Source organism: Manacus candei, unplaced genomic scaffold, assembly GCF_025592945.1.
Source record: "Manacus candei isolate 608988 ecotype Guabito, Panama unplaced genomic scaffold, ASM2559294v1 h1tg000061l, whole genome shotgun sequence".
Taxonomy (NCBI): domain Eukaryota; kingdom Metazoa; phylum Chordata; class Aves; order Passeriformes; family Pipridae; genus Manacus; species Manacus candei.
Window position 1 is genome coordinate 4844584 of NW_026138109.1, and position 27056 is coordinate 4871639.

Sequence of the window (27056 nt, forward strand, 5' to 3'; positions counted from 1 at the left end):
CTTAGTCCCAGGTGCATCTGATCATGGTGGAGAAAAGTCAAGGTTGTCAAATGTAATCTCCATTGCATGTAAGTTTTGACCCCAAAATTGCTGACGTCAATTTGAAAATTCATGTTACTTCAGCACAGGTTGGATCAGTTGCCTCTCTTGGGTGGCTAATCTGAAAGGTACAGTTTGGTGTGTCACTAGAGATTTCTTGTGGGGCCTTCTATTGGCACGTGAGGGAACTCAACTAAGTGATCCTGATATCCCAGCCAAAACCAGCACACCTTTGTTTTCAGAGGCCGAGAAAATAATCAGTTCTTCTCAGGGTGGTAGACAGCAGATGCAAAAATATACTTACCAGTTGCTGTTTGATGGACTTCTGTCAAGCTTTTTATCTGCCATTATCGCTCAAGGGCAATGGGAAGGTTCACTTACTCATCTTCATGAAGTGCATTGAAATCCTTTTCTGGACACATACAGATTTTTTTTCTCCCTGTTCAATCAGCAGCAAATCAGCACTTTGATGTTCATATTTGCTGAATTGAAAGATGAGGGCTCTAGATTCCTGGTATCACTGCTGTCTTAGAGCAGCAAGAGGAATAGCTTTGTGTCAGGCTAATGCTGCGCCTTGACCATGTGATGTATGTTCCCGTTATATGTGTGCTTCATGCGTAAACAGTAATTCCTTAGTTGTGGATAGTTGGGAGCTGTGCAGACGCCAAAGAGCTCAGATCTGCTAATGTTAACACACACTTCCCCGCCCCCTTCCTGGCATAACTTGTGATCGCAGAGCCATGAAAGTATGTGAGTCCCTCCCCCAGCACAGACCGATCCCACCCGGCATATGATCTGGGCCCCATGTCAGCCGGAGCAGGCAGCACCGACCTGCCACAGCGCCGCGCGCAGCCGGAGCAATGACCTTAACGAAAGAGAGCTTCCACAGGGTTCCTCCACCCGCTTCTGAAGTGGCCAAGGCTGATATGGACTGCACCGGAGAGAAGGAGGAGGCTCTGGGGCAGTCAGTGCTGAGGACTGGAGCAGTGGTGCCTGGGAAGCGAGCGGTGGGAAGGCTGGTCATGCACAGCATGGTGATGTTTGGCCGGGAGTTCTGCTATGCCGTGGAGGCCGCCTTTGTCACGCCGGTGCTGCTCAGTGTAGGGCTGCCCAAGAACCTCTACAGCCTGGTGTGGCTCATCAGCCCTATCCTGGGCTTCGTGCTGCAGCCCGTGGTAGGTTCAGCCAGTGATCACTGCACCTGTAGCTGGGGCAGGAGGCGACCTTACATTCTGGGTCTAGGCATCCTAATGCTGGTAGGCATGGCTTTGTACCTCAATGGGGACGTGATGATCTCAGGTGAGTGAGGGGCATGCACTGACAGACAAAACTCATCCTTAGCCTTTTGAATCACAAGAAAGAGAGAGGTTCCTCTTTTCCTTCTTAGAATGGACTGTTAAAATTGAGTATAATGTGACTCAGCTGCATTGAAGGAGCTGGGGAGCACTGAAATCTTCATATACATTCAATCCTAATGCTGCATGTTATGTACCGTATCTATAGTGTTCTGTAATTTGTGTGTGTGATTACAACCTTCCGTTGCCTGACAAGCTTGTACAAGTAAAGATTTGCTTAGCCCCATAGAAGCTTTTACGAACTAAGATCTACCTTATTAGCTTAAATGATAATATTGGTTTTGCGATGTAATACACATCCAAACTGAATATCTATCTGTTCATCCCTATTTTAGGTGGATTAGCATTCAAAAATATATATCTTTAGTTATTGCAGCACTGGAGGCTTTGTCATGCTGGTGAACAACAGAAGTCTTTAACTCCTTGGAAACCCTGTTGCACCTGGAATATGCAAAATTAAATAGGAATGACATGCCCAGATACTGTTATATTTCAGCTTGGGATGTAACTTCTTAAAGTCTTGATGAAAAGGTGTTGCTAATATATGACTTGGCAGAGGGGGGAGGTGTGTGTTTTTAGGGATTGATTTGATGTTGAATATACTTGATTTCGTTTGCCCAGAAAGAGATGTTGCAGTCAACTCTTGATTATCTAAAACAATGGAAGGGTGGGACAAATAGAAAAAACCAAAAAGTACAACAAAGTGCATATGTTGGTCTACCAGAGCACGCCATGAAGGTGTAAAGGAGTAGATTAAGGATAGTGATTCTCTTGGTTGTGGAGCTTGGAGCACCCTGAGCATGTGCTGATTCAAGGCAGTAAGTCAACCTAGCACATCTCAGGGCTACACAGACTCAGTTCTCTTGCTTCTCTGATCTGATTCTGGTGTCACTGTTCTCTCTTGCATAACCAGTCATTGTTTAGATTTGGAGGTATCAGGAAAGGTAAAATGTGGTTTTGCAGAACATGGCACTGTTGCTGTCAGAATGAGGGTGTTTCTCTTTTTGTAGCTTTCATCGATGAGAATGAAAAGCGGCGGACGTGGGCAATAGTCATTACCATGCTGGGAGTAGTGCTTTTTGATTTTGCAGCTGATTTTATTGATTGCCCCATCAAAGCGTATTTATTTGATGTCTGCTGTCATCAGGATAAAGAGAAGGGTCTGCATTACCACGCCCTCTTTACAGGTACTCAGATCCCTTCTTTTCCTCCCTTCCTTTCCAAGGAGGGGAAGGTGATTGCATGGATTTTATCCTCACTGTGTTTCTACTCTTGAATGAACTGATCATCTGATCCTGCACTTCAGTCACGAGTCTTTTGTTGCTGGGTTTTCACTACTCCAGGGAACAGCAGCTTGTGATTACTGCTGCAAGAATTCTGCTGCAGAAGGCTGCTGGCATAAACAATTATAGCAACATAGCCATGATTTAACTGAGAGCAGTTAATTATTTTAAAAAATGGAGTACTGTTTATTCAGATTGGCTTGATTTTTTTTCAAGTTTTTGGTGAAGCAAAAATTAATGAATGTAACTTGTTTCCTTGCTATTGCACATAGAAAGAACATTTTTAACTCGGCATGTGACGGAAAGCAAGAGCTGCACAAACCAGACTAGTTGATTCCTCTTCTTCAGCAGTGCTCCAGTACGTGCTATATAAAAATGGAAGTTCTGTGTTAAATTCTGAACTTCACAACCTCCACAAAATAGATCCAAGTGGTTCAGTCCAGGCTCTTGCAACTAAAGTTAACAGTTTCATTTGTCTTTGTACATGTTTGGAATGCTGCTGATTTACAGAAGGACATGGAACTGTTGGAGCAAGTCCAGAGGAGGTCCACAAAGTTAATAACAGGACTGGAGCACCTCCCGTATGAAGACAGGCTGAGAAACTTGGGGCTGTTCAGTCTGGAGAAGAGAAGGCTGTGTGGAGACCTCCCAGCAAACTTCCAGTATCTGAAGGGGCCTACAGGGAAGCTGGAGAGGGACTCTTAATCGAGATGGGACAGGGAATAATTGGTACAAATTGAAAGAGGAGAAATTTAAGTTAGATATTAGGAAGAAATTTTTTACTGTAAGGGTGGTGAGGCACTGGCACAGGTTGCCCAGGGAAGCTGTGGACGCCCCAACCCTGGCAGTGTTCAAGGCCAGGTTGGATAAGGCCTTGAGCAACCTGGTCTAACGGGAGGTGTTGGGACTGGGTGAACTTTAAGGTCCATTCCAACTCCTTAACATTCTGTGATTCTATGAAATCATCTGCAGTACATGAGCCCTGTGTTGAGACAATGCACAGGGAAGACACGTAAGGCTGTGTACATGTGAAGTGCATTGGGAGGAGCTGAGTGACTGTGAAAGGACTAGACAAAAAGCAGACTTCCTGAGAAGTCATGCAATCTGTGTTAAAGCAGATGTTTGTGTCTGCAGAGCCACACCAAAAGCAGAGCCGTGTAGATTCAGTAGCGGTTACTCTGCTCAAGGAGGGAGCTATAGTAGCTATTGACAATGGGCTGATTTTGGACATATGTAATACCTGTGTCCAGGAACACAAATTTTAAGGGAACCTTAAAGCCACATGGAAGTGAAATCAGTATTATCCATTACAAACTGACAGATAAAATTTTAAAGAATCACTTGTTTGAACAGAGAGAGAAATGAGTCTGTATGTATATTCTTGCCTTCAGCAGAAATCTGGTTGCAATTTTTCCTTGGCTCCACATTTGGAGGCTCCAAATTTGGATCTGATTCATTTGTGTACTAAGCTGTGAAAAGGCATGGGGGATAAATAATATCAAATAAAACTAGGGCAGATTGCATGGCTAGATCCAACACCTGTGCCCTCTGTAGCAAGTTCATTTGTATCTTAACCCTTCCTAAATGGGAATTACCTTGTCTGTTCTTGAAATCTCCTTTGAGAGGGGTTCTACAACCCTCCCTAAGCAATCTGTTCCAACACTTCACCGGCCTCAGTATTAGACAGTTTTCCCTAAAATCTAATCTTGACATCCATTCTGTACAGTGTATGTTTATCATTCCTTTTTTTATCCCAATTAGACATAGACAGCAATCTTCCCATTTCTTTTCTAGTTTCTGTCTGAGATATTACTTTGTTTCTCCACTTTGGTTCCTTCCCTTTATACTAAATATCTTTAAGATTTTACTCTCCAGTTGGTCTTCAGTTTAAGGTTTGAACATGAAACTTGATAGCTTTGTAGTTATGAAACTTATGGCCACTGAGACAAGTGGAAGGAAGAATTCACATATCCAACATGCAACATTCAGGCTGCATTCCAATATCATGATTCTTTTTTTTCAAACAGTATGCAAAGACAACCTCAAATGTCAAAAATTCTCTCTGCAAACATACACTGCAAACATGTAGTGAAATTTTCTTCAAAAAAGCTATTAACAACTTAATTGTTTTTCATTAAACAAGCAAGGATACAGTCCCCTGAGAAATGCTATAGGACACAATGAAGAAGGGCCATAACCAGACTCAGGAGGGGGGAAAAAAAGTACAGAAAGCCCAGAATGAAATCAAAGTCCCATGTTTTGTAGGTGCTGTTACTTTGTGTTAGAGTTGTTTTGCTGTACACTGTCATCAGGTCTCCTAGGCAGAAGAGTAGAAATGCTTGCAAGTCCTTTAAAAGCCTGTGGGACTGCCACACATCCTGAAGAGCCAGCTGGTTAACAAGGTGTCAGGACTCTACGAAGCTGCTGCCCCTGCCAGAGCACTGTACTGAATGTAACAGCCTGCACTTTCTTGTGCACCTCTGTGTGCAGTCATAGCAAAAAGAAGAAATTAAAAAAAAAAATAAATAATTGAACACTGAGTTTATTAACTTCAAGGCACAAGGTAGCACTCTCATTTTACCTTTTGGTCTACCTCTTCTGAGAAAATTAGTACATGGAATTAAACATTTGATCCTTTTTGTTTTCTGTTCCAAGTGGTGAGAGACTTGGATTTGTACGACTCCAAATCAATGCTTTTGAGTTTATTTTGTTTTTTAAAAAATTTCACATGGAAGCAGTATTTCTGTTTAGATGAAGCAATACAAAACGCATTTTACAAAGTCAAAACTATAGATAGTCTTGATATAATTTTAAAAATATTTGTTTGTTCTGTGAAATTTAAAAAACACAAACCATAAATTTCAGTATAATTCTGTTTTGCTTTACTTGTATTACTCTACTGTTTCAAAGAAAATAGAGCTTCAAAAAGGCAAGAAAAGAGATGGGGGCCTATGTTGCTGTATGTTCAGGCATTTTCGGGAGAGCTCAGTCTACCAGATCTGAGGAGATTTTTCAAGAGATGTTTTAGTAACTGCTCGTGTTTGTGGTTAGCTTGCTATTCCTACTTCATGTAATTAATATCTGAAGAGTGATTATTCTGTCATTTCTAGAGAGGATCACATGTTGGGGGTATTGGGTACTCTGTTTATTTTATCAATGCCAGTAGATTTTATTTTTTTCTCCACCATTGTAGGTTTGGGAGGAGCCCTGGGTTACCTGACAGGTGCTATGGACTGGGGTCAGACTGTACTAGGATATTCCTTGGCATCAGAATTCCAAGTGATTTTCCTCTTCGCAGCCTTGGTTTTCATAATCTGCCTTACCATGCATCTGTGCAGTATTCCTGAAGTCCCACTCAGATACAAAAATGAAGAGGCAAAGTTCTTGTTGGAAGTGACTGAACCCCATAAATATAACTCCACAGAGGAGGAAATCAAGAATGGTTACTTAAAATCAACATGCACTGAAATAAAGGCTGCAGCTAAACCAGGGAAATGCACAGTTGTGTCACAGGTAAGTGCAGAGGTAATTTTGTGGGACATATCGTTGCATCCTTGGAGACCCTTTAATTAGCTAATGCTGACTATTTGTAATGGAGCCCTTTGAAATGCACAGAAAAAGAATCATTCACCAGGATACAGAGTGAGAAAGCCTGCTTTCTTTTTTTTTTTTATTTAGAAAGAATTGCCAGCAAGAGGGATGAGACAGGCTAGTTCTGATGCTTTGGTCAGTTGGAAGGGACAAGGGAGAACCAGGTTCAGTTTTTTGCTCTGTGTCAGTCTCTTGATATGCTCCCCACGTGAATTTTGATAAGAGGATCTATTCTGTCCTTTAGTCCTGATATAATTAATATCAAATTTTGAACAAGGATTACAGATCACTGATCTTTGATATAGGTCTGTAATTCCCACTGAAGTCCAAACACTTTCATATTTAGTACATATAAAGTGTGTGTTCCCTGGTCTAGTAAACATTTGGGTTTGCTGCTGGACAACATTTCATTGAGGATTTATTCAGAGTATGAGTGTGTTTAAAATTCCTAGTTCTACAGCAACGCTACCTTGCTACCAGAGTTTTAGTTTTACTTTGAAGTGATGTTGTAGCTGTGTCTTTGGCAGAACTTTAAGGTGGGAGAGAATAGTGAGTACTTTCAAATCCTTGCTGTTATTTTGATTCTGCTGCATTTTTATGAGAGGCTGATTCAATCTCAGGAACTAGGAGAAATACTTGGGGAGCACATTTCTAGAATGGTCTTGGGAACAGTTTTTAATATTTTGTTGACAGATTTTAGTGCTAGGAATTCTCATGGCTCTCTCATGGTACCCTTAGTAAGCCATGGATAACAAAACCAGTTCCTTGAATGGATGAGAGAGTTGCTTTTTGGTTTAATTTCACCTTTGATCTCTTGGCATTATGTATATCCATCCCTGATAAAAGTTTGTTAAATCAGGTTAAAAGTACTGAGCATGTGCAGATGGTAATAAATTAGAGACCTATACTCATGTTTGAGCTATAAAGGATTTATTATCTTTTTGTAATTCTTTTTATAATAGCACTTGGTATTTCTAACCTGAAGAAAAATATTATTACACCAGATACAAAACAAACGTATATAAGGTGAATGTTGCCTGATGAGAATGCCAGGCAAACACAGAGAGAGGCAGACAGCAAGGTAACAGTTGTCTGGACAATATGACCAGCACACCATGATGCTGTCTGAGCTTCCTCACTGTAGGCCAGCTTGAGCAGCCAGCATCCTGCACCAGCACTGTTCTCTCTGAGCGTCCTCCAAATTGTTGGAGATGCTGAGCATCATTGATTGCTTGGACCATGTGGGCTCTGAAGAAAGGAAAGCAAATGAAGAAGAGAGAGCAATGCAGTGGAAGTATGGGGAGCAGACTGTGGATTGGGGTAGCCTCTGCCTTGGCAAGAACTAATTCCACAGAATCAATAACATCTGAGACCTGAGGGGAAGCTCTGGTGTCTGTGAGCAAGCTTGTGCCATTGCCCTCCTCTCTGATTAGGCTGGGCAGCCTGTTAGAGTCTCACAGAGCTTTGATCTGTCTCATGTTTCTTTGATGTGCCTGAGTGTGTATAAATTCTAGACACTCACTGCCTTAATTGTCTGTCTCTTGTGGCACATGTTTTCTGATTCATTCATTACTGTAATTGCTTCCTTAAAGAAATGTTTTGGCTTCCTGTTTTTCTGACTCTTTTTTTCATTATTGCAGGCATCACAGCCCTCTATCTTCTAAATTAAGGACTGTGCTCTCACATGCTAATAGCTAACATGATTATTAATAAGATTTGACCTGTTGCAGTATGAACAGACATCCAAAGCGATTAGCCTTGTGTTCTTCTGCATGGTGCCAAATTACTCAGGGTCCACTGGCATAATACCCAAGTCATATTGATTCTTCTGTATCCTTATAAATCATCTTGTGGCTTGAATTGTAGTGAATTTACAGAGAAGATTATTTGGTATTGTGAGTTTTTGCGGGATAAATCATTTAAACAGAGCCAAACTTCAGCACATTATTTAAGTTATCATGTGATTTGTGTGTTGGTGCGTATTGAATGTGCACATTAAAGACTTTAGTTTCCATTTCCAGTCTCTAAAACATCTAAATAGAAATAAAGCATTTCTATCTAGCTGTCAAATTATTGTTTGTAATCACAGCAGTGTCCTTTGTAGTTCCATGACCTTGCTTTAACACTTTGATTGGAAAGGCAGTTTTAAAGAACTGTGAGAAAGAATTAACAAACTCAATAAGCCAAGTCAAAAGATAGTATCCTTGAAATAACAGTAATGAGTCAATGTGGAATTTTTAGTTTGTTTTTTTAGAATTGTAAAAGAATATAAAGCTTACCCTGTTTAAAAGAGACAGTGATGCCAAGAGAAATTCCAAGGGATTCAGACAATATGTAGTTCAAGGTGAAAGTCAGCAACTTGAATTTTGGCATTCCTATGAGGATTAAAAACCTCCCACTGAAGCAAAGTATTTTCCAACTTTAAATGTGGTGATTATTCATAGAGTAGCTTGCAGCATAACCCAGTTCAAATGAAAGAAGAATTGTAAAAAGTAACTATGACATTGAAAGAAGAAAGGAAAAAATGACATCTTAGAGCAAAGTGAAGACAAAATTTAGTCCAGTAATTTTCAGTAATTAACATAACTTTTACAGTTCTTCCACATTTTGTGACCATACAGCTTCCCTTACCATCTCTCCCCACACTGTTGTCTACAAAAAATACAAAAGAAAATTGAAAGTGTTCCGTTGTGCACAGATAAAATAGTATTTTTTAAATTTAAAAGCAAAGAACCATTCAGGAGCTTTAATGTAGGAAGAATTACATGTCAAAATACCTCATCAAGCACACCTACAGTGCTAAAAGAAATATTAAAATTATATAAGTGATCTGATGAATGTGACTGGAAAAAACCTGAAAATTTTGGGGCACAGGGCTGAGACAAAGAGGAGGGAGATAATGTGAGGCTTTGGAGGTGGTGAGAAATGTGGGCTTTCCACATCAGTGACATTGGTTAACTAGCGCCAGTAATGTTTTGATTTTCAGTTATTTCTCCAATGGTATGAGGTGTTCAGATGCTGGAACTCACATTCTATGGGTGCCAGGATTGGGAGTGGTGCTGCATCTCCTGTGGTGAATCATAGCTTACCCTGCTTCATACAAGGGGGGACAGTACATAGTGGAAGTCCCGTGATATGCCTCAAGAGGTAGAAGTTTCCCCAGAAAAAGAATATTTCTAGGGAATTTAGCACATAAAATGTAATAGGAATGAGGTCTCAGAAATGCTTAGAAATCCACAACCGATACCAAAATGTATTTTAAGCGTCTTTTTTTTCTGTGGCAGCTTTAAATTTTCAATGTAAAGCTGATTGTCTCCATAAAGAAATAATTTTTGGGTTTTCGCTGTTGTTTGGTTGGTTTTGGGTTTTGGTTTGTTGTTTTTGTTGTTATTGTTGTTGGGTTTTGGTTTTTTTTTAAACTCCCTGAATCTGTTTTGGCAGAAAATTTTTCTGTGGTACTACACATAAATAATAATCCTACTAATTATAACAGCAAGAAATGTTACTTCCTTGTTGGTATACCCCAGCTCTCCTAGAGTTTCTGTGGATTTTATGAAGGACATTTAGTGTACAAGCAACTCTTTCCTAGCAAAAAGTAAAAAACTTTGGAAGCCTAACACTGAAAAGATACTAAGGCCTTCTTCATTTGCTATCAGCTGTTTTATTAGCCTTTGGGGCAATAATACAGTAATTATTCTTAAATATATGCTTTTAGGATCAAAGGCAGATGACCCTTAAATCCCTCTTGAAGACACTTTCAAGTATGCCATCCCACTATCGCTGTCTGTGCGTGAGCCACCTCTTTGGATGGATGGCTTTCCTGTCCAACATGCTCTTCTTCACGGATTTCATGGGACAGGTAAAACTGTAAAATCCTCTCGCTTCTCCTTCCTAATAGCATCTCCTCCTCCGTCAAAAAGAAATTAAATGATGTTATGATCCTGCAGAAATGAGATTGGTGTCAGATGCATTTGTATCTGGATGGCTCAACAAGGGTTTTGTAAAACAGCAAATTGAGGTCAGGCCCTTGTTCTGAGCCAGTCTGTTGAATTGTCGGGAAAAACCTTTCATCATTTGTAAGGCTGTTTGTGTCTATTTAACTGTTCCAAATGAAGCTCCCAGAGCTTGTCCAAACACGCATTTTCTGCATTGGCTTCAGAGCTTCTCTGAGATGGGCAGGCTTCCTAACTGGAGCAATGCTTGGATGCAGCTGGCCTTATCCTAGTGCATGGGCACTGTCCACACAAAGCCATTCCCCTGCACTGCAGCCTCCTCGGCCTCAGGCTGTGCAGCTCTTTGCACACACTGAGATACTTGGTAGCAGAAAGCTCTTGTCTTCTTGAGTTCGTCTGTCCCTCCATACCTCCGTAAATCTTTCCCTGAGGCCCTGAGGCCCTTTGGCCGGCAACTATTTGCCTTCATAACACCCAGTGCTCCCTTTTCCATGTCATTCTCAGGCAGAAGGACTGTATGCCCTTAACAGCTATTCTTGCCTATATGAACCTGTCTGCCTCCTTTCTTCCAGAGTACTAATAGGCCCCCAGCACAAATCCACTCACTGCCACTTCCTTTTTTTCTGTGGTTTCCATGCAGTATTTCCATTTCCTTACCATTTTTGTCTTCATAGGCAAGGCAAGAGGAAGGGTTTTTTTTCCCTGTAGTATATATGAACGACTGAAAGAAAAAAGTTTTTCTTGTCTAGATATGGAACTGAGTAAGACAGTTACTGTGTAGAAAAATTAGTGTGTTGAGGTAAGCCTGAAAGAGAAAACAAAAAAATTATTTGTAGATAAATTAGGGAAAGATAGGCTAAGACAAGAAGGCAGACATGAAGAGAGAAGGAGAGTGGGGAGTGAGACACCCAAAGGAAAAAAAGCAAATTAATCAATGTAGAATGCACAGTTCAGGAAAAGGCAGAGGGTAATAAATAAGGAGGAGCCTGGGATGTGATAATCAGGGAGAAGTGAGTGTGAAACCTGCAGAATTATAGAGGGGTGGTTAGGACACTGCTTAACAGATTCTCCAGGTGCTCCCTACCAGGGATGAGGCCCTGTGTTGTGTACTTGTTCCTGTAAGAGGGAAGCATTCTCTACCTGCAGTCATCCTTACCTTCTGTGATCCCTGTGGTCTCTTTCAGGTTGTATACCAGGGTAATCCTTATGCACCTCACAACTCCACACTTTACCTTTCCTACAAAGCAGGAGTAGAGATGGGATGCTGGGGACTGTGCATCAATGCAATTTCTTCATCAGTCTATTCTTGTAAGTGCCCACAAATGAACTCCAACACTGTGTTTTTGAAGCTGTTTGCTGTTTGCCACTGTTTAAAAAACATAAAATGATGCCAAATTAACTGGGGTTTTTTTCCACATTAAAACTTTAAGAAATGTTACATTCTCAGCATTGTTAGAAACTCGTATCTTTACACGACCAGTTCCTGACCACATGATGAAGGGTCACTTTGGGAGTAAGACATTGTTCTGCATGTGAACTGACCATGAACACTGAAAATTGTCCTGGAGTTAAATGCCAGACTAAATTCTGAGATGATCTTTCACCCAGCAATGCTGTAGCTGTAGGCTCTTGAAGGTGCCGTCTCCCCATTTGCATTCCCTATGCAGAAATTCTTGCCAGAAGCTTGAGTCTTGCTGTCCAAAACTACACGTAAACATGCTAGCACAACTCCCCGGATAGATTTCACTGTAATGCTTTCCAGGGATTAAAAAAACTATTTGTGATCCGAAAACTCAAGTAAATAACATTTTAGGGGCTGAACTGAGCATCTAAATGAGTCTTAAGGGAAATCTTTTCCCCTTTGGAACACAACAAAAGAGCCCTGTGGCCCAGACAGGGGACTGGACACCCAGAGTCACAGCAGGAGACAATGACCCCAAACTTTCGTGCACTTAGACTGTGAGTGTATAAGAGCCCAGGGTTTCCTTTGTTCAGGGTCCCTCCTTGAAGGCACCAGTTCAAGCTCTTATCCTGTTGTTGCACCATGATTAAATTATTTTAAGGATCCAGATGTCTGAGACTCTGCCGTGGGAAAACTGGAATGGAGCCTGAAAGGAAACCTGGACTGATTGTGCAAGTGTGGGCTGTGTAAGGAATCAACTGGGGACCTGTCCATTCACTGGAGTTCCCTGCTATGAAGAGACCTCAGTCCCAGCTCAAGTGGTGCAGAGTGTGACTGCCAGAGTGGCTCCTGGATGGTCAGACAGGGAAGTTTCCTTAATGTTTCTAAGGTCAATGAGGGCAGTTCTTCCAGAATGGTTGTTAACTACTTCTTCTCTGGAGCTGGCTATGACAGAATATCCCCAGAGAGAGCAAGTATACTTTGTCAAACTTACACCTACAGTAATTTGAGGCAACTTCCAAAATCATCTCCTTCACTTCATTTTACAAAATAAAACCCCTTAATGAACTCTCTGATGGAATGTGGCCTGTTTTGTTTTAGTCTTACCAGCATTTTCACTTCCTTTTCACAGACGTGCAGAAAGTTCTTCTACCATACATAGGATTAAAAGGACTTTATTTCATCGGATACCTCCTTTTTGGACTGGGTACTGGATTAATTGGCTTGTTTCCCAATGTCTATTCCACTCTGGCTCTGTGTTCACTCTTTGGAGTCATGTCCAGCACACTGTACACAGTGCCATTCCACCTCATTGCAGAGTACCACAGGGAAGAAGAGGTGAGTGCAATGTCTAAAGAAGTGTAACTTTATGTCTGTCTGTGTCTGTTCAGTCTATTTTGGGGGTAAACTGGGTAGAAATAATGATAAACATCTTTTAATTTTAATTTCAAAACTATTAATGATGACATATTATGAATTCTGACAGAGAGAGTTAATGTCCCAGCTCCAAACTCTCCAAACAGTCCTACAATGAGACATATAATTATTTGTCTCTGATGAACTGAAACAAAGCAAATCACAGTTATGTGTTCAGGCAGTAAGCAGATGACAGGGTTCCACTTGCATTGCCTTCATGTGTTACCTTCCTTACATTGTTCCTTGCAGCTGCATTAGCAGAGGATTTGACTTACGAGTGTCTGAGGTTGACAGAAATCCTATAAAGACTGGCAGAAGTTTTAGTTAACTGCAGAGTGTTGTGGAAGCTCTTAGCTAATAAACATATGAAATTCAAGGAGAAACATCTTTACATAGTTCAGTATTTAATTGTATACCACGTTCTCGTTATCTTTCTAAATGTCTGTGGTTGGGTTTTTGTCCTCCATAGCATAAAATACTGTTTCCAAGGAAAATTTGGAAGAGCTTGCACATCTTGTACGTTGTTACTGAGCACAGCAGGATCTTCATGTATTGTAATGTGTAAAGTTCTCTCAAGTCTTCAAGTTAGTAGACAGCTGGGAACAAGAAGGATTAAGAAGAGTTGGGAGGACTTAGGAAAAGTTTTCGGTATATCTTGGGACATTGGAAAAAATTAATAAAGGAAAATTTGAACCATTGAAAAACCACACAGAAACACAGTTGAGACCAGGATAGGGCTAGACCAAGTGCTGGGGAACTTGTCCTACTGTTTGGCACACCCTCTGAATGATGAACACAACAAAACTCTTTAATTATTCTATTCTATTGAATCCTAGGAGGATGATGTCTTAATGGGGTTAAATATTTCACATATCTAATTCCTAATTTTTCAGTTTATTTCTTTGTTCCTTCCAACAGAGAATGATCATGATGTAGAGTTATAAAGATATAAGAAAGGACAGGGAATGAACCCAGTTTAGGGCGAGATCACAATTCTAACCTCAGGCCAGCCACCTCAGAGAGAGGGAATAAAGGCAAAATTTTAGTCTAGCTCTGATTCAGAGCAGTTCCAAGACAGAAGTGAAATAAAACATACTGATGTGTGCATGAACTTATAGTTAATCAGCCAGTATATTCGGATGTTGCTTGTAAGGCAACCAATTGTTTCTTGTTTGGTGTATGGTACTTGCTATGATAGATGTTAAATGATGTATAATTCTATGTTAGATTTGATACTAATGGATTGAGGTTTAGCTCAAATCTTCTATAATGTACAAGATGGTTAGGAAAAAATAAAGAGGAAACATCAAGCACAAAATTGCATATATTTACACATTCATGTGTTTGTGGTCAGAACCACTGGCACATAGGAACCTTGGGAACAGTCTAGCAAAACAGATATAATTTATTAAAAAAAAAGTGTCTGAAATTGGGATTGTATCATTCCAGAACAAAGAGCAGATATTTTCTCTCACTATGCATTCTTCCAAAATCATATGCTGGGTTTAACAACGTTGCTATTTCAACTCCTGTTCTGTGCTGCTGTTCCCTAGGATCCAAATTCAGTTTTTTCTACTGGATTAGGAAAAGACTGTTTGTTTCCAGTACTTGTGAGCCTTGAGTGGAATAGCTCAAAGGCAAGATAATAGGTTTTGCAAAAACCAAAAAGCATCTTAATGACCATGAGCATTTGTCTACCAGAAGACAGCAGTGCAGCTAGCCTATAGTGTGGAAACCTCTTGTTTGCTACAATACAACCTCTATGCAAGAAGAAAAATAAATATGAAAATACCACATAATTTCAAAAAAACCCAGAATAATTCCTTCCTGGAGGGAATTGCAGAACAGCTGGAAGTTAGAAGGGACCACCAGAGATCATTTAGTCCAACCTGCTCAAGGAGGGCCACCTGGAGCAGGCTGCCCTGGGTTTGGTTTGAATAATTCCAAGGATGGAGACTCCACAACCCCTCTGGTCAACCTGTTCCAGTGATTCACCAGCCTCACAGGGTGCTAATGTGCAAGATACTTATACAGAATAAATGAAGGCTTTTGCTCTGCTATGTGCATCATAGCAGATACACAGGTAATTAGTAGGTAACAATGGTCCTCAGTAGTGTACAAGAATCCTAGTCTAGATGTTTGTTTTCAGGTTGCTTTTTTCCCCAGCAAGAAAAGCATTACATTTAGATTTTGGTACTGAATACCTTTACGCACTTTAAACCATAACTTCAGAGCACATTGCTCCTGTATGTGTGGGGGGATTTTTCTACAATTCTATAAAGTCTTTGACAACATCCTTCTCTGTAGATTGGTAAGGGATGGATTTGATGGGTGGACTGTTAGATGGATAAGAAAGTAGTCGGACAGTCACATCCAGAGAGTAGTGGCCAATGGCTCAGAGTCCCAGTGGATGTCAGTGAGAAGTGATGTCCATCAGGGGTCCTTTCTGGGACCAGTGTTATTTAATATCTTCATTAATTACATAGACAAAGGGCTCAAGTGCCTCCTCAGCAAATTTGTAGATGACACCAAGCTGAGTGCTGCTGTTGACACACCTGAAGGACAGGATGCGATCCAGAGGGGCCTGGACAAGCTCGAGATGTGGGCATATGGGAATCACACATGGTTTAACAAGACCAAGTGCAAGGTGCTGCACCTGGGTTGGGGCAATCCCCAGTACCAACACAGGCTGGGGGATGAACAGATCAAGAGCAGCCCTGCTGGGAAGGACTTGGGGTGCTGGTGGGTGAGAAACTGGACATGGCCCGGCCATGTGCACTCACAGCCCAGAAACCAATCCTGTCCTGGGCTGCATCCAAAGCAGGGTGGGCAGCAGGTGAGGGAGGGGATTCTGCCTCTCAGCTTCTCTCTGGTGAGACCCCCCTGGAGCACTGCATCCAGCTCTTGTGGATGGGTGCACACCAGGATGGACATCAACCTGTTGGACTGAGTTCAGAGGAAGCCACCAAATTGATTAGGAGGGAGGAGTATCTCTTTTATGAGGACAGGCTGAGAGATTTGGGATTGTTCAGCCTGGAGAAGGCTTCAGTGTGACCTAACTGTGGCCTTCCAGTACCTGAAGGGGGCCTGCAAGACAGATGGAGAGGGACCTTTTACAAGGGCATGTAGTGACAGGATGAGGAGCAATGGCTTCAAACTGAAAGTAGGTTTAAATTAGATATTAGGAAAAAATCATTTACTGTTAGCACTGGAATAAGTTTCCAAGAGAAGCTGTGGATGCCCCTTCCCTGAAGGTGTTGAAAGCCAGGTTGGATGGGGCTCTGAGCAATGTCCCTGCCCATGGCAGCAGGGTTGGAGCTAGATGTTCTTTAAGGTGCCTTCCAACCCAAACCATCCTGTGATTCTATGATGATTCTTTGATAGTATGATATCCCTTTGAGGCTCTCCTTCAGCCATGAGTTAGAGCTAAATTATCCATGACAGTCCTGTACTGTTAAGTGTAAGTTTGACAGAGCTCACATTGACCTGAATTTGAAAGAAATGTCTAATTTTTTTGGTCAAGTTTCAATTGCTTCCTTGAGAGGAGGGACAGAGGGAAAAACTGCAGATGAGAAAAACCGGACAATTCAGTGGAACCTTGGGCAACTCATTGTTACTTGTGAAATCTCTGTTTGTGTTCCATAATCTCTGTGATAGAATAAGGGAAGCAGGGAGCTATCGGCCTGCCCTGCTGTACCTCGGGGTTGTACCAATGCACTGGCCAAGAGCTGCATGTTGTCAAAACCATCCCGTCTCACTGGGGTTTGTTTTGTTCTTATTTGCAGACCCTGAAGCTGCAGGATGGAGAACAAGCAGGAGAGCACGGACGAGGGAAGGGCATTGACTGTGCTGCTCTCACTTGCATGGTCCAGCTCGCCCAGATCATCCTTGGTGTGGGCCTGGGGCTCTTGGTTAGTGTTGCTGGCAGTGCTGTCACTGTGATTTCGGCGTCCACGGTGGCTCTGGTCGGCTGCTGCTTCGTTGCTTTCTGTGTTCGTTATGTGGAGTAGGACTGTGAGAAGTGACTGGAAGAAATCTCCCCAGGGGAGTGTTTTCTTTCTGGGTCCGGAGCGCTGGTGCTGTTGCTGTGCTGATACTGCTGGCACATCCTCCTCTCTTACCTCCTTGGATCGGTTGCAATTCCAGAGCTTTATGAAACAGAGACTTGATAAAACTGGTTGCCTAATGCCTCAGATGCGTACACACACCCAGTGTATTCACATGCTGTGACATGTGACAGCGTGTCTGCCAGTGGTATTTTGATGCCCTACATGAGGAGTCATTACGAAACTGCTCATTACCAATTTGTGGAAGTTAATAGATGAAGTATGTGATAAATTGAAGTAATGTAAAAGAACAGAGCTGGGAAGAAAGTTATTATTTATCTTGTTTTTCAGGTATTTTAAGTTTGGGGCTGTTCCCTCCTGTAGTCAAAACCTGCAAGAGAATCAAGCAGGTGTCGAAGGGCAAGCAGGGTGCATCTGTGTTATGATTAGTAGTACTGCTAAAGGGGATCAGTTAATTATGAGCCATGGTTAAAAGCAGGTTTGAGTGTGAAAAATGTTTGGAATATCAAAAAGATTGAAGCCAATTGTTTAAAAACATAATTGTAAAGTAATTAAATACTGGATCCTGCTGCTTCTGTATAAATGACATGGAACTACTAGCTAGGCTTATCAGGAAAGTCTGCCTAAGTCTGTTCTGCAAGTCCATGTGTAGGCACCTAAAAAATCTGTCTATGGGGAACAACTGCCATTTCTTCCTTTTTTAAAAACTGGTCTCTCAATTTTGATACTGTAATTGAAAAAATAAACTTTTTAAAAACTGGCCTCCTTATTTTGAAAAATTGAGAAATTGAAAAAATAAATAATTGAAAAAATAAACTTGGCCAAAGTAAGAATCTGATGAATGGTTGAAAGCTGCTTAAATCTTGACATTAGATATGAGAAGTATTTACCTTAAAGTAGCATCTCTATTTTCTTCATGCATCTAGCTTTGAGTGAAATGGCATTTGCTCTTCACAGAATATTGTAAATAAATTCAGTTCTGCAAAGCACTATCAGGAATTACTGTACAGTAAATACATAAGCCCAGTTGTTTGTATTTAATTGCTTATGAAGCTTCATTCTTATTTTTATAATATTGCCAGAGTTTTGGAAATCCTGTATTTGTGAAAGTTATACACTGTATTTATGCTGTGCTTCCTCTGGCCTGAAAACGGTCATATCCACTCACTATGTTATATGTTAAGCCACATGAAGAGATCTGCTAATGCAATATTGTTAGTGAACACTGAGAGACTACTGCCAAATATGGTGTTTATCATTGGTTGTGTTTTTTTCTTTTTTTTTTTAATGTTGCACATGTATAATCAACACTGTTCAGTCAAATGCAGTGTTGAGCTGACCAAGTCTTAGAAGCTCTGCAAGATATGAACTTGCAACACCACAAATAAATGGTTAGATTTGAGCATCAAGTACTTCCAGAGATGCATCAACTTCATCGTTTTTCTATGTTTTCAAGAGTAGAGTGAGTCATTTATTCTCAGGAAAACCAGTCTTCCCCTAGTTAAATTCTTATTAATTATAACAAGCCTATGGAAGCCTCAGCTACATTTTCTTGTTGATCACTGAAAGTGTCCCCTACAGTGTCCCCACTGTAGGCCCAAAAAGAGGGTCAGTGCATGGCAAGTCTCACTACCGAATCTTCATCCTGCCTTATGAAGAAACTATGTTTTACAGTTTTCTTTTGTTTTGTGGCTCTTCATGTCACACCCATGGAAGAGAAAAGACTGAGGAAGACTGAGTCCCTGAACTGTGCTTGAAACACTTTGTAGGTGCTGAGATGGCTGGAGCACAAGCGTCTCAATGAGGACAATGAGGAGAAAGCCAAAAAATGAAGGATCGTTGTCTTCTCCATTCGCTTTATGCCACCATTAGCTCACTAACTTCCATTAACTCAGTATCTCCTGGGAGGAAAAATATTTATGAGAAAAATGAGGCTTCTATGGAGCCATAAAAATACAGGTGATCTGGTTTTATAGGGCAGCACCATGTAAAACTGTGCACCAGGAGCTGAGGTCATAAAGCTCTGATTCTACGGTGAGGCTGGGAAAGAAATTTTGCAATGTTTACCTATGTCTTTGTCAATATTTTCTGTGAGTTTTAATGCCATCAGAACATTAACATTTAAATGGTCAGTGTTATCTCTGCTCTGTTGCACAAAGAGAATGCTGGCATTGGTTCAGGCCCACAAAGTGACTGTAGATCTCTAACAATGTAAGAAAGGTTGTGAACCTGCAGACAGAAGAGAGAGGTGCCCATAATGTATACCAATGCTTTTATTTATAAATGTATTTAGAGAAAACTGTTTCAGGAATTCATATTGTCATCTTTTTTATGATCTTTCCCTTTAAAATCCACTGCATGCTACAGAAGACAGAATAGATTAGAGTCAGTTTTTCTTTGGAAGTCTCTTCATAAAAATGCCCTGTATTGCTTCTAAGACTTCAAAATAATATCTTTCTTTATGAATATTTGTCAAAAATAGCAAGCAGACAAAAATTATGTACAATTTGGAAAACTGTGCTCAAACAAAAAAAGGATTATGATGGTGCTCATTCTGAAGTTGAATTTCAAGTTTTAATGAAAACAATATAAAATGCTAGTAATTCATAAAAGGGGATATAATAAGTATTTCTTTTAGCAATAGAAATGTTACTAATATATGTTACTAATATAATACATTACTAATAAATGAAAGGGGATAAAATAACTATTTATTTCAGCAATAGAAATGCTAAAATGTTAAAATATTAAAGGTATTGAAGAATTGTGCCGTGTGCTACTAATTGAAGAAGTTCTACCTTTTCTGTGCTTTTACATTAGTTCTGGACTTGAGCTATCAATATGATCATTTATTGTACTTAGTATCGACTTTTGTTGCAATGATGTGAGTATAAAGTTGCGAGTACCCTGTGTCTGGTCTTCCCCATCTGGTTTTATTTCCATATACATAAAATCAAATCAATAAGATTTTCTCTGTATCATGATACACTTAGATGAAACACACAGAATCACAGAATGGGTCAGGTTGGAAGGGACCACAGTGGGTCATTTGTCCCAACCTCCCTGCTCAAGCAGGACCACCCTAGAGCACATGGCACAGGATTGCATGCCAGATTTTTGAATATTGTTTGAATATTTGTTTTGAATATCTCCAGTGAAGAAGACTCCACAACCTCTCAGTCATCTCTTTGTGAGGCAGAACACACCAGGTTCCCTCAGCTTTTCCTCATAAGAGAGACGCTCCTGTCTCTTAATTGTCCTTGTATCCTTTTGATGGACCTGCTAAAAGACGAGATGTCTTGTGATAACCAACCACTCCTCCCTCCCATTTTGACTAAAGTAGTCACGGCTGAACAAAATGAAGCAGGAACCAAGCCTACCATCTTATCTCCATGGCATTTGCCTTTTTATTTCTCCTATGAACATCTGCCTCTTATTCACATTTAACAAGCAGTCATGTCATGCAAGCAAAGCCTCCAAGGAACTTTTGCTTCCCTTTAGAGGACTTGGAGTATTAGTAATGTGAAAATTGTTTGGGTTTTGTTTGTTCTTCCCCCTCCCCCCCCAAGTTCATTCTGTCTTTCACAGTGATCCCATTGAGTTTCTTTGACTTACTTGAAAACAAACAACTCAGGTGGCTTGTGGCAGATAATTTTTTCTTCCACATAAACTACACAAGTCAGGATGAATCATAAATGTCTTTGCTTTGGGAGAAATCACAGCTTTCACATTGGTGCCCATGAATCACTATTACTCCCTGCAGCATGTCAAAAGATAGGAAGAGTGGTGTAAGTGAATGTGGCAATGGTGACATTTGATATTTCTGAATTGTAGAGGGATTGCTTCATGGAAGAAGATGGTGGAAGCATCTGCTGTAAAATGTCTTTAAAGGATTTTGGGCATGATAAAGCTATAAAAAGTGTTCTATAAAACAAACTTTTCCTCTCTAAGTTTCCAGCATTCATTTCTCATTCTCTGGCTGCTCCTTCTTATTTATTCGAGGCAATGTTCGAGGCCACTTATTCAAGACTAAGCTGTGAAAAGTGATTTGCAATATTTACAGGACCAGATGGGATGCATCCATGAGTGCTGAGCGAGCTGGCAGACATTCTAGCCAGGCTGCTCATGATCATCTTTGAAAGGTCATGGAGATCAGGATAGATGCCCAAGGACTGGGAGAAAGTAAATGTCACCCTGGTTTTCAAAAAGGGCAAGAAGGAGAACCCAGGGAACTACTGGCCAGTGACAACCTCAATCCCTGGACAGATATGGAGCTCCTCATCCTGGAGGCCATCTCTACCCACATGGAGAATAAAAAGGTGATCAGGAGCAGTCAGCATGGGTTCACTAAAGATAAATCATATTTGACCAACCTGATTGCCTTCTAGGATGAAACAACTACCTGGACCGATGAAGGGAGAGCAGTGGATATTGTTAACCTTGACTTGAGTAAGGCTTTGACACTGTTTCTTGCAACATTCTCATAGGCAAACTCAAGAAGTGTGGACTGGATGAGTGGATAATGAGGTGGATTGAACTAACTGAGTGCCAGATCCCAGAGGATTTGTAAGGGCACAGGGTCTATTTGGAGGACAGTCACTACTGGTGTCCCCCAGGATTCTATACAGGACCCAGTATTTTTTTAACTTATTCATCAATGACTTGGATGAAGGGGCAGATGCCTCCTCAGCAAGTTCAGTGATGACACAAAACTGGAGGAGGGGCCAATATCCCAGAGGGCTGTGCAGCCCTTTGGAAGGACCTCGACAAGCCGGAGAGATGGGCAGAGAAGAGCCATCGAAGTTGAACAAAGGCAAGTTCAGGGTCCTGCACCTGGGGAGGAATAACCCCCACACCAGTGCAAGCTGGGGCCTGACCTGCTGGAAAGCAGCTCTGCAGAGAAGAACCTGGGGGCTGTGGTGCACCCTGAGCCAGCGGTGTGCCACTGTGGCCAAGAGGGCCAATGGAATTGTGGGGTGCGTTAGCAAGACCATTGCCAGCAGGCTAAGGGAGGTGATCCTTCCTCTCTACTCAGCCTGGTGACGCCACATCTGGAGTGCTGTGTCCAGTTCTGGGCTCCTCAGTACAAGAGAAACACAGAGTTCCTGGAGCAGGTCCAGTGGAGGGCTACAAAGTCAATCAAAGGACTGGAGCGTCTCTCTCATGAGGAAAGGCTGAGGGAGCTGGGCCTGTTCAGCCTTGAGAAGAGACAACTGAGAGGGGACTTCATCAGTGTCTATAACTACCTAAAAAGAGGGTGTCAAGAGGACAGAGCCAGGCTCTGCTCAGTGGTGCTGAGCAATAGGACAAGAGACTGTGGGCAGAACCTGATGCAGAGGAAGTTCCACTTGAATATGAGGAAGAACTTCTTTACTGTGCCAGTGACGGAGCACTGAAACAAGTTGCCCAGAGAGGCTGTGGAGTCTTCCTCAATGGAGATACTGAAGAACTGTCTGGACACAATCCTGTGCATTGTGCTCTGGGATGACCCTGCTTGAGCAGGGAGGTTGGATCAGATGACCCACTGTGGTGCCTTCCAGCCTGACCTGTTTGATTGTGTGAATTCTGTTGCCTTCTATTCAGTTTCATACATTGCTCTTTTAGACATGCAAGATGTGTTAAGCAGTTGCATTTCCTAAATTTTCTTATTGGAAATGAAAATTTTACCTCCCATGTATTAATATTTTACCTATATATTAAAGATAGTGACTTCACATCATGCAGAGACTTCAAACCAGAGACTGTTGCCATATGTTGCTCCAGGTAAGGGCTTGCAGTCGTAGGAGGACAAAATTCAGTGCTTTCCACTCGTGGTTGCAGAGTAGACTGAGATAAGCCGATCCTGTCCGATGGTTTCGGGGAGAGATATCTGTGATGATTTCTGAAAAATGGAATTATCCTGCTTTTTAGCAAGGATAATTCCCAAAGGCTGCGCCTGCTCCAAGGAGGAGCCGCCGCCGCGCTCCCTCCACCGAGGGGTCCTTGGGTGCCCCCTCGTGTTCAATGACATTATAGCACCTCTCCAGAGCGAGAGGTCCTGCCCCTACTTTTTCCACCTTACTCTGGAGTTTCTCCATAGTGGTGCACTGCTGCAGTTCAGTTCTAGTCTTTTTTTGTGCGCAGACAACAAAGGAAAGCCGCTTGCTACCAGCTATAACCCAGCTGCCTAGTGCAGTGAAGGCACTGCCCTGTGGACACGTGGTGGTAGGAGCCCCTCCGCACCAAGGACATGCTTAGCATCAAACTCCTGGCAGAATCTGGCCTTTGCAGCCTTCAGTGCTAATGACAAGGGTCAGTCCTGTAGTGCAGCCGTCCCCCACATTTTTGGTAGATGAATTTTTGTTGCATTGGTTCCCAGCAGGTGACGTGCATCAGGAGGCAGGGGCATTGGTCACAGCACACAGAGAGGCAGCATCAGGGTTTTGACACCTCTGTTTTCAGGGACCCTCTGCTTGTTAGGTGGTGAGGAGGAGACACGAAAACTTCAGAATTGTGGAGTCTAAGGCAAGACAAGAGGGTAAGGAAAAGTTTCTGGCAGAGATGCCTTTTGTTAAAGGCATCCAACACTAGCCTGGAATTGCGTGGCTGGCAGATCACCATAGAAGTGCAGATGTACCTGAAATGATTTGGGATTTTTCAACACTCAGATGTATTTTTTAAAAATAAAATTAATGCTATCTTGCAATACAATTTCCAATTTACTCAGTTCACAGAGATTTTGAGGGCTGAAGTACTTGTTTCTTTAATGAATGCTGAAATTCCAACAAAACAACCAATACCAATAAGTAGACCTTTAAGACCCAAATATTGACATAATATTGCAAAGCATGGCAATAAAACATAAAATAAAGCTGTTAGAATTATGATTCTCTCTGAGAGAAAGATGGCACTTTATTAAAGGGTAGTGTTCTTTCCTGAAAAGAAACTTTGCATTTTGGAATATTTTGCTTGAAATGAATTTATGTCGTGTGCTCAAAATTCAAGGTTTCAGTCTACATCTCTGAAAATGTAACCCCAAATGTGGAATTTAAACTATATTCTTCTTTTCACCATTTATGATTGACTGTACAGGTTGAGCAGTTATTTAATACAGTACTGTTGGATCTCTACTATCTTCAATTCAGGAGCTCATGGTTATTCTCTACCTCTATCTGCATCACTGGATTTGCCTATGAATAAGGAAATGGAATTCAGCAGGAAATTACTTGTGATGGGCAAGAGGCCTATATTTCCTCTGAGCCCTCTTCAGAGTTTTGGCAGAAATAAAGAGCAATAAAAATGTATTTGAAATCATTTAATAGATGGTTTGAAATACATAGTAGTAGGTGACTTGGGGGCATAAAATTTTTAGGAGTTTTTCAGAATAAACATCAAGCAAGACAGACACATGCTAATTCTACTATTTTGGAACAGGCATAAAGAGCAATTTATTTGCCATCACAGAATCACACAAAAGCACAAAATAGTTGGGGTTGCCTCTGGAGATGGCCCAGTCCAAGCCCCCTGCTCAGTGCAGAGTTGCTAAAGCAGGCCAGTCAGTGCCGAGTCAGATTTTGAGCAACTCCGAAGTTGGAGACTCCACAACCTCTCCAGGCAACCTGTTCCAGTGCTTGACCACACTCACTACTAGAAAGTTGAGGTTTTTTCCTTACATTTAAATATTTATGGGATTTGTGCCTATTGCCTCTTGTCCATTCCCTGGACAACACTTAGAAGAGTCTGATTCCAGCTTCTTTAATCCCCACCCACATTAGGTATTGATATATGCACATTGATAAAATTCCCAAGCCTTCTCAGGTCCAGACTGAATAATTCCAGCTCCATCAGCCTTTCCTCACATGGCAAATGCTCCAAGCCCTCCGTCATACTGAAACTTCTCTGGTAAGTAAACCAGAACAGGGTAACTTGCCCAGAACTGGACACAGCATCTCAAATATGGCCTCACCAGCCTGAGCAGAGGGGAAGGATCCCCTCCCTTGATCTGCTGGCAGTGCTCTCCCCGATGGAGCCCAGGATGCTGTTGGCCTTTGCTGCAAGGGCATTTGCTGGCTCATGTTCCCCTTGTCCACCAGGAACCCCAGATCCTTCTCTGCTAAGCTGCTTTTCAGTCAGACTCCAGCCTGTACTGGTGCAGGAAGTTATTCATCCCTTCCCCTGGTGCAGGACTTTGCACTTTGTTGAACTCCCTGGGGTTCCTGTCAGCCCATTTGTCCAGCACACTGAGGACCCTCTGAATGGAGGCACAGCCCTGTGGTGCACCAGCCAGTCCTCCCAGTGCAAACATGCCAAGGGTGCACCCTGTCTCATCATCCACACCTTTAATGAAGATGTTGAACAGGACCGGCCTCAATCTTGATCTCCAGGGCACAGTGGCAGTCACTGCCCTCCAGCTGGACTTCGTGCTATTAATCACAACACTTTACACCTATCGGTTCAGTCAATTTCAATCCAACTCACTTTCCACTCACTGGTCCAGACTTGATCAGTTTGTCTATGAGGATGTCGTGAGATAAATCATCAAAAGTCTTATTTATGTCAATATAAATCAGCTGCTGTCCCCTCAACCACTAAGCCAGTTGTCTAATCAGAGGTTTACCACCTTAGTCATATGTGATTTCTCCATCATCTCAACTCTAGGATCATTGTTGGTAGCAATGAATTGATAACAAATTTATTATCTCAGTTTTACTATTTGGCCTGAAAAGAAAATTGAAAGTATTTTATTTTCAGATGCCTTTTCTAAGATGATCAGACTTTTACACAAGTACAGAAACAAGTTGTTTTTCTATAAGATTCTGGTTTTATCCAGCATGCAGTTAGATGTGACTGCTGAATGAAAGTGAAAATGTTCATTGAACAATGACTCTAGAAGAAAGTGTTGAATACTTAATTCGATCGTTGTGCAATTGGCCATACTAATTCAGCTGCTCTCTGCAAGAAGAAAAAGAAACACAGGTGGAGAAACAGTATTTCATTGTCCCAAGGAATGGATGAGTAAGGGAGAGAGTTGGTATCTGAGTAATCTACCTTTACTTTATTATTTCCCACAATGAATAGTAAGCAGTCCTTCCAAAGCAGGTAGACCAAGGTTTTCAAAAATCTGTAAACTCAAGAAACTGCTTCTGTCTCCAGCTTATTTTTTGGCCCAGTTTGCACAGCCATCCTATAAGTCTATATTTTACAGGTAAGATTTTGGGAAGGACTCTGAGGCTATGCACGAACATAGGCTGACAAGCCTGCTTATGTGTTTTAGCAGCCACATTTTAGCACAGGACTAAGTTTTAACTGAGATTCTTTTAACTGCCTAATCATGATAAAAAGGTATTTTCAATAACCTTCTTTGAATGGAAAAATAAGAAATTTCTTTTGAAGTAGCAGAGAAATAACCCTCACTATAAAAGGAGATCCAAGCTCTCAAGTCCTTGAGCTGCACCACACCCATAGCTATGTCTGCTTAAGCTCAGGGATACGAATTAGATCAGAGCTACTCAATTGAATAATCAAGTTTTAGAGTAGACAGTCGTGAATAAGAATGAAGGAAACTGGATGTTTTTTTTTTTTACTGCTAAAGTGAGTGCCAGAATAACTCACTGAGAAAGCGAAAGGATATTTCTACTGAGGAGGGAAACCTGGAAGTGCAATGGAGGTTGTTATTACATTAAGAGCTTGGTTAGTTATTTAAGGGGCTGAGGCATTTAAAAAGTCCTTCAGCAATCAAAGTTTTTGCCTAATGAGAATATCCTGTCTTTACAGTTTCTTTCAGTTTGTCACTAGATGTCAGCCTGCACCTTCGGGTCCCTATTGTTCTATAACGACGTGCATCTCTCTACCTGCGTCCCACCAGCAGTCTGTATACGGGAGGAGACCAGTCATGAAACCCTCTTCAAGGACTCCCTAAGTATTGTTTTGTATCCTTCAGCCGTATTTATTTCAGTTCATGAAAAGGTGAC

General features: G+C 41.5%; 1 protein-coding gene across 5 annotated transcripts; it reads left to right on the forward strand.

Annotated features, from left to right (window-relative positions):
* Positions 1 to 540: 540 nt before the first annotated feature.
* SLC45A2 (solute carrier family 45 member 2) lies at positions 541 to 26991 on the forward strand. 5 transcript variants are annotated; one of them, XM_051804583.1, is made up of 7 exons: positions 541 to 1338; positions 2405 to 2581; positions 5871 to 6190; positions 9984 to 10127; positions 11406 to 11529; positions 12756 to 12961; positions 26860 to 26991. In XM_051804583.1, the coding sequence occupies exons 1-7, from the start codon at positions 900 to 902 to the stop codon at positions 26878 to 26880; spliced, it is 1431 nt and encodes a 476-aa protein (XP_051660543.1). In that variant the 5' UTR covers positions 541 to 899; the 3' UTR covers positions 26881 to 26991. The 5 variants fall into 5 exon arrangements, with proteins under 5 accessions (XP_051660543.1, XP_051660540.1, XP_051660541.1 ...); XM_051804580.1 differs by lacking the exon at positions 26860 to 26991 and adding an exon at positions 16825 to 20041; XM_051804581.1 differs by lacking the exon at positions 26860 to 26991 and adding an exon at positions 16825 to 20041 and having other exon boundaries at positions 5976 to 6190.
* Positions 26992 to 27056: the final 65 nt, after the last annotated feature.

Excerpts from the sequence above, each read along its gene's own strand:
- SLC45A2 (XM_051804580.1), top strand. The coding sequence starts at position 900 with ATGACCTTAACGAAAGAGAGCTTCCACAGGGTTCCTCCACCCGCTTCT. Across the intron at positions 1,339-2,404 it reads TGGGGACGTGATGATCTCAG|CTTTCATCGATGAGAATGAA; the intron begins GTGAGTGAGGGG and ends CTCTTTTTGTAG. Across the intron at positions 6,191-9,983 it reads AATGCACAGTTGTGTCACAG|GATCAAAGGCAGATGACCCT; the intron begins GTAAGTGCAGAG and ends ATATGCTTTTAG.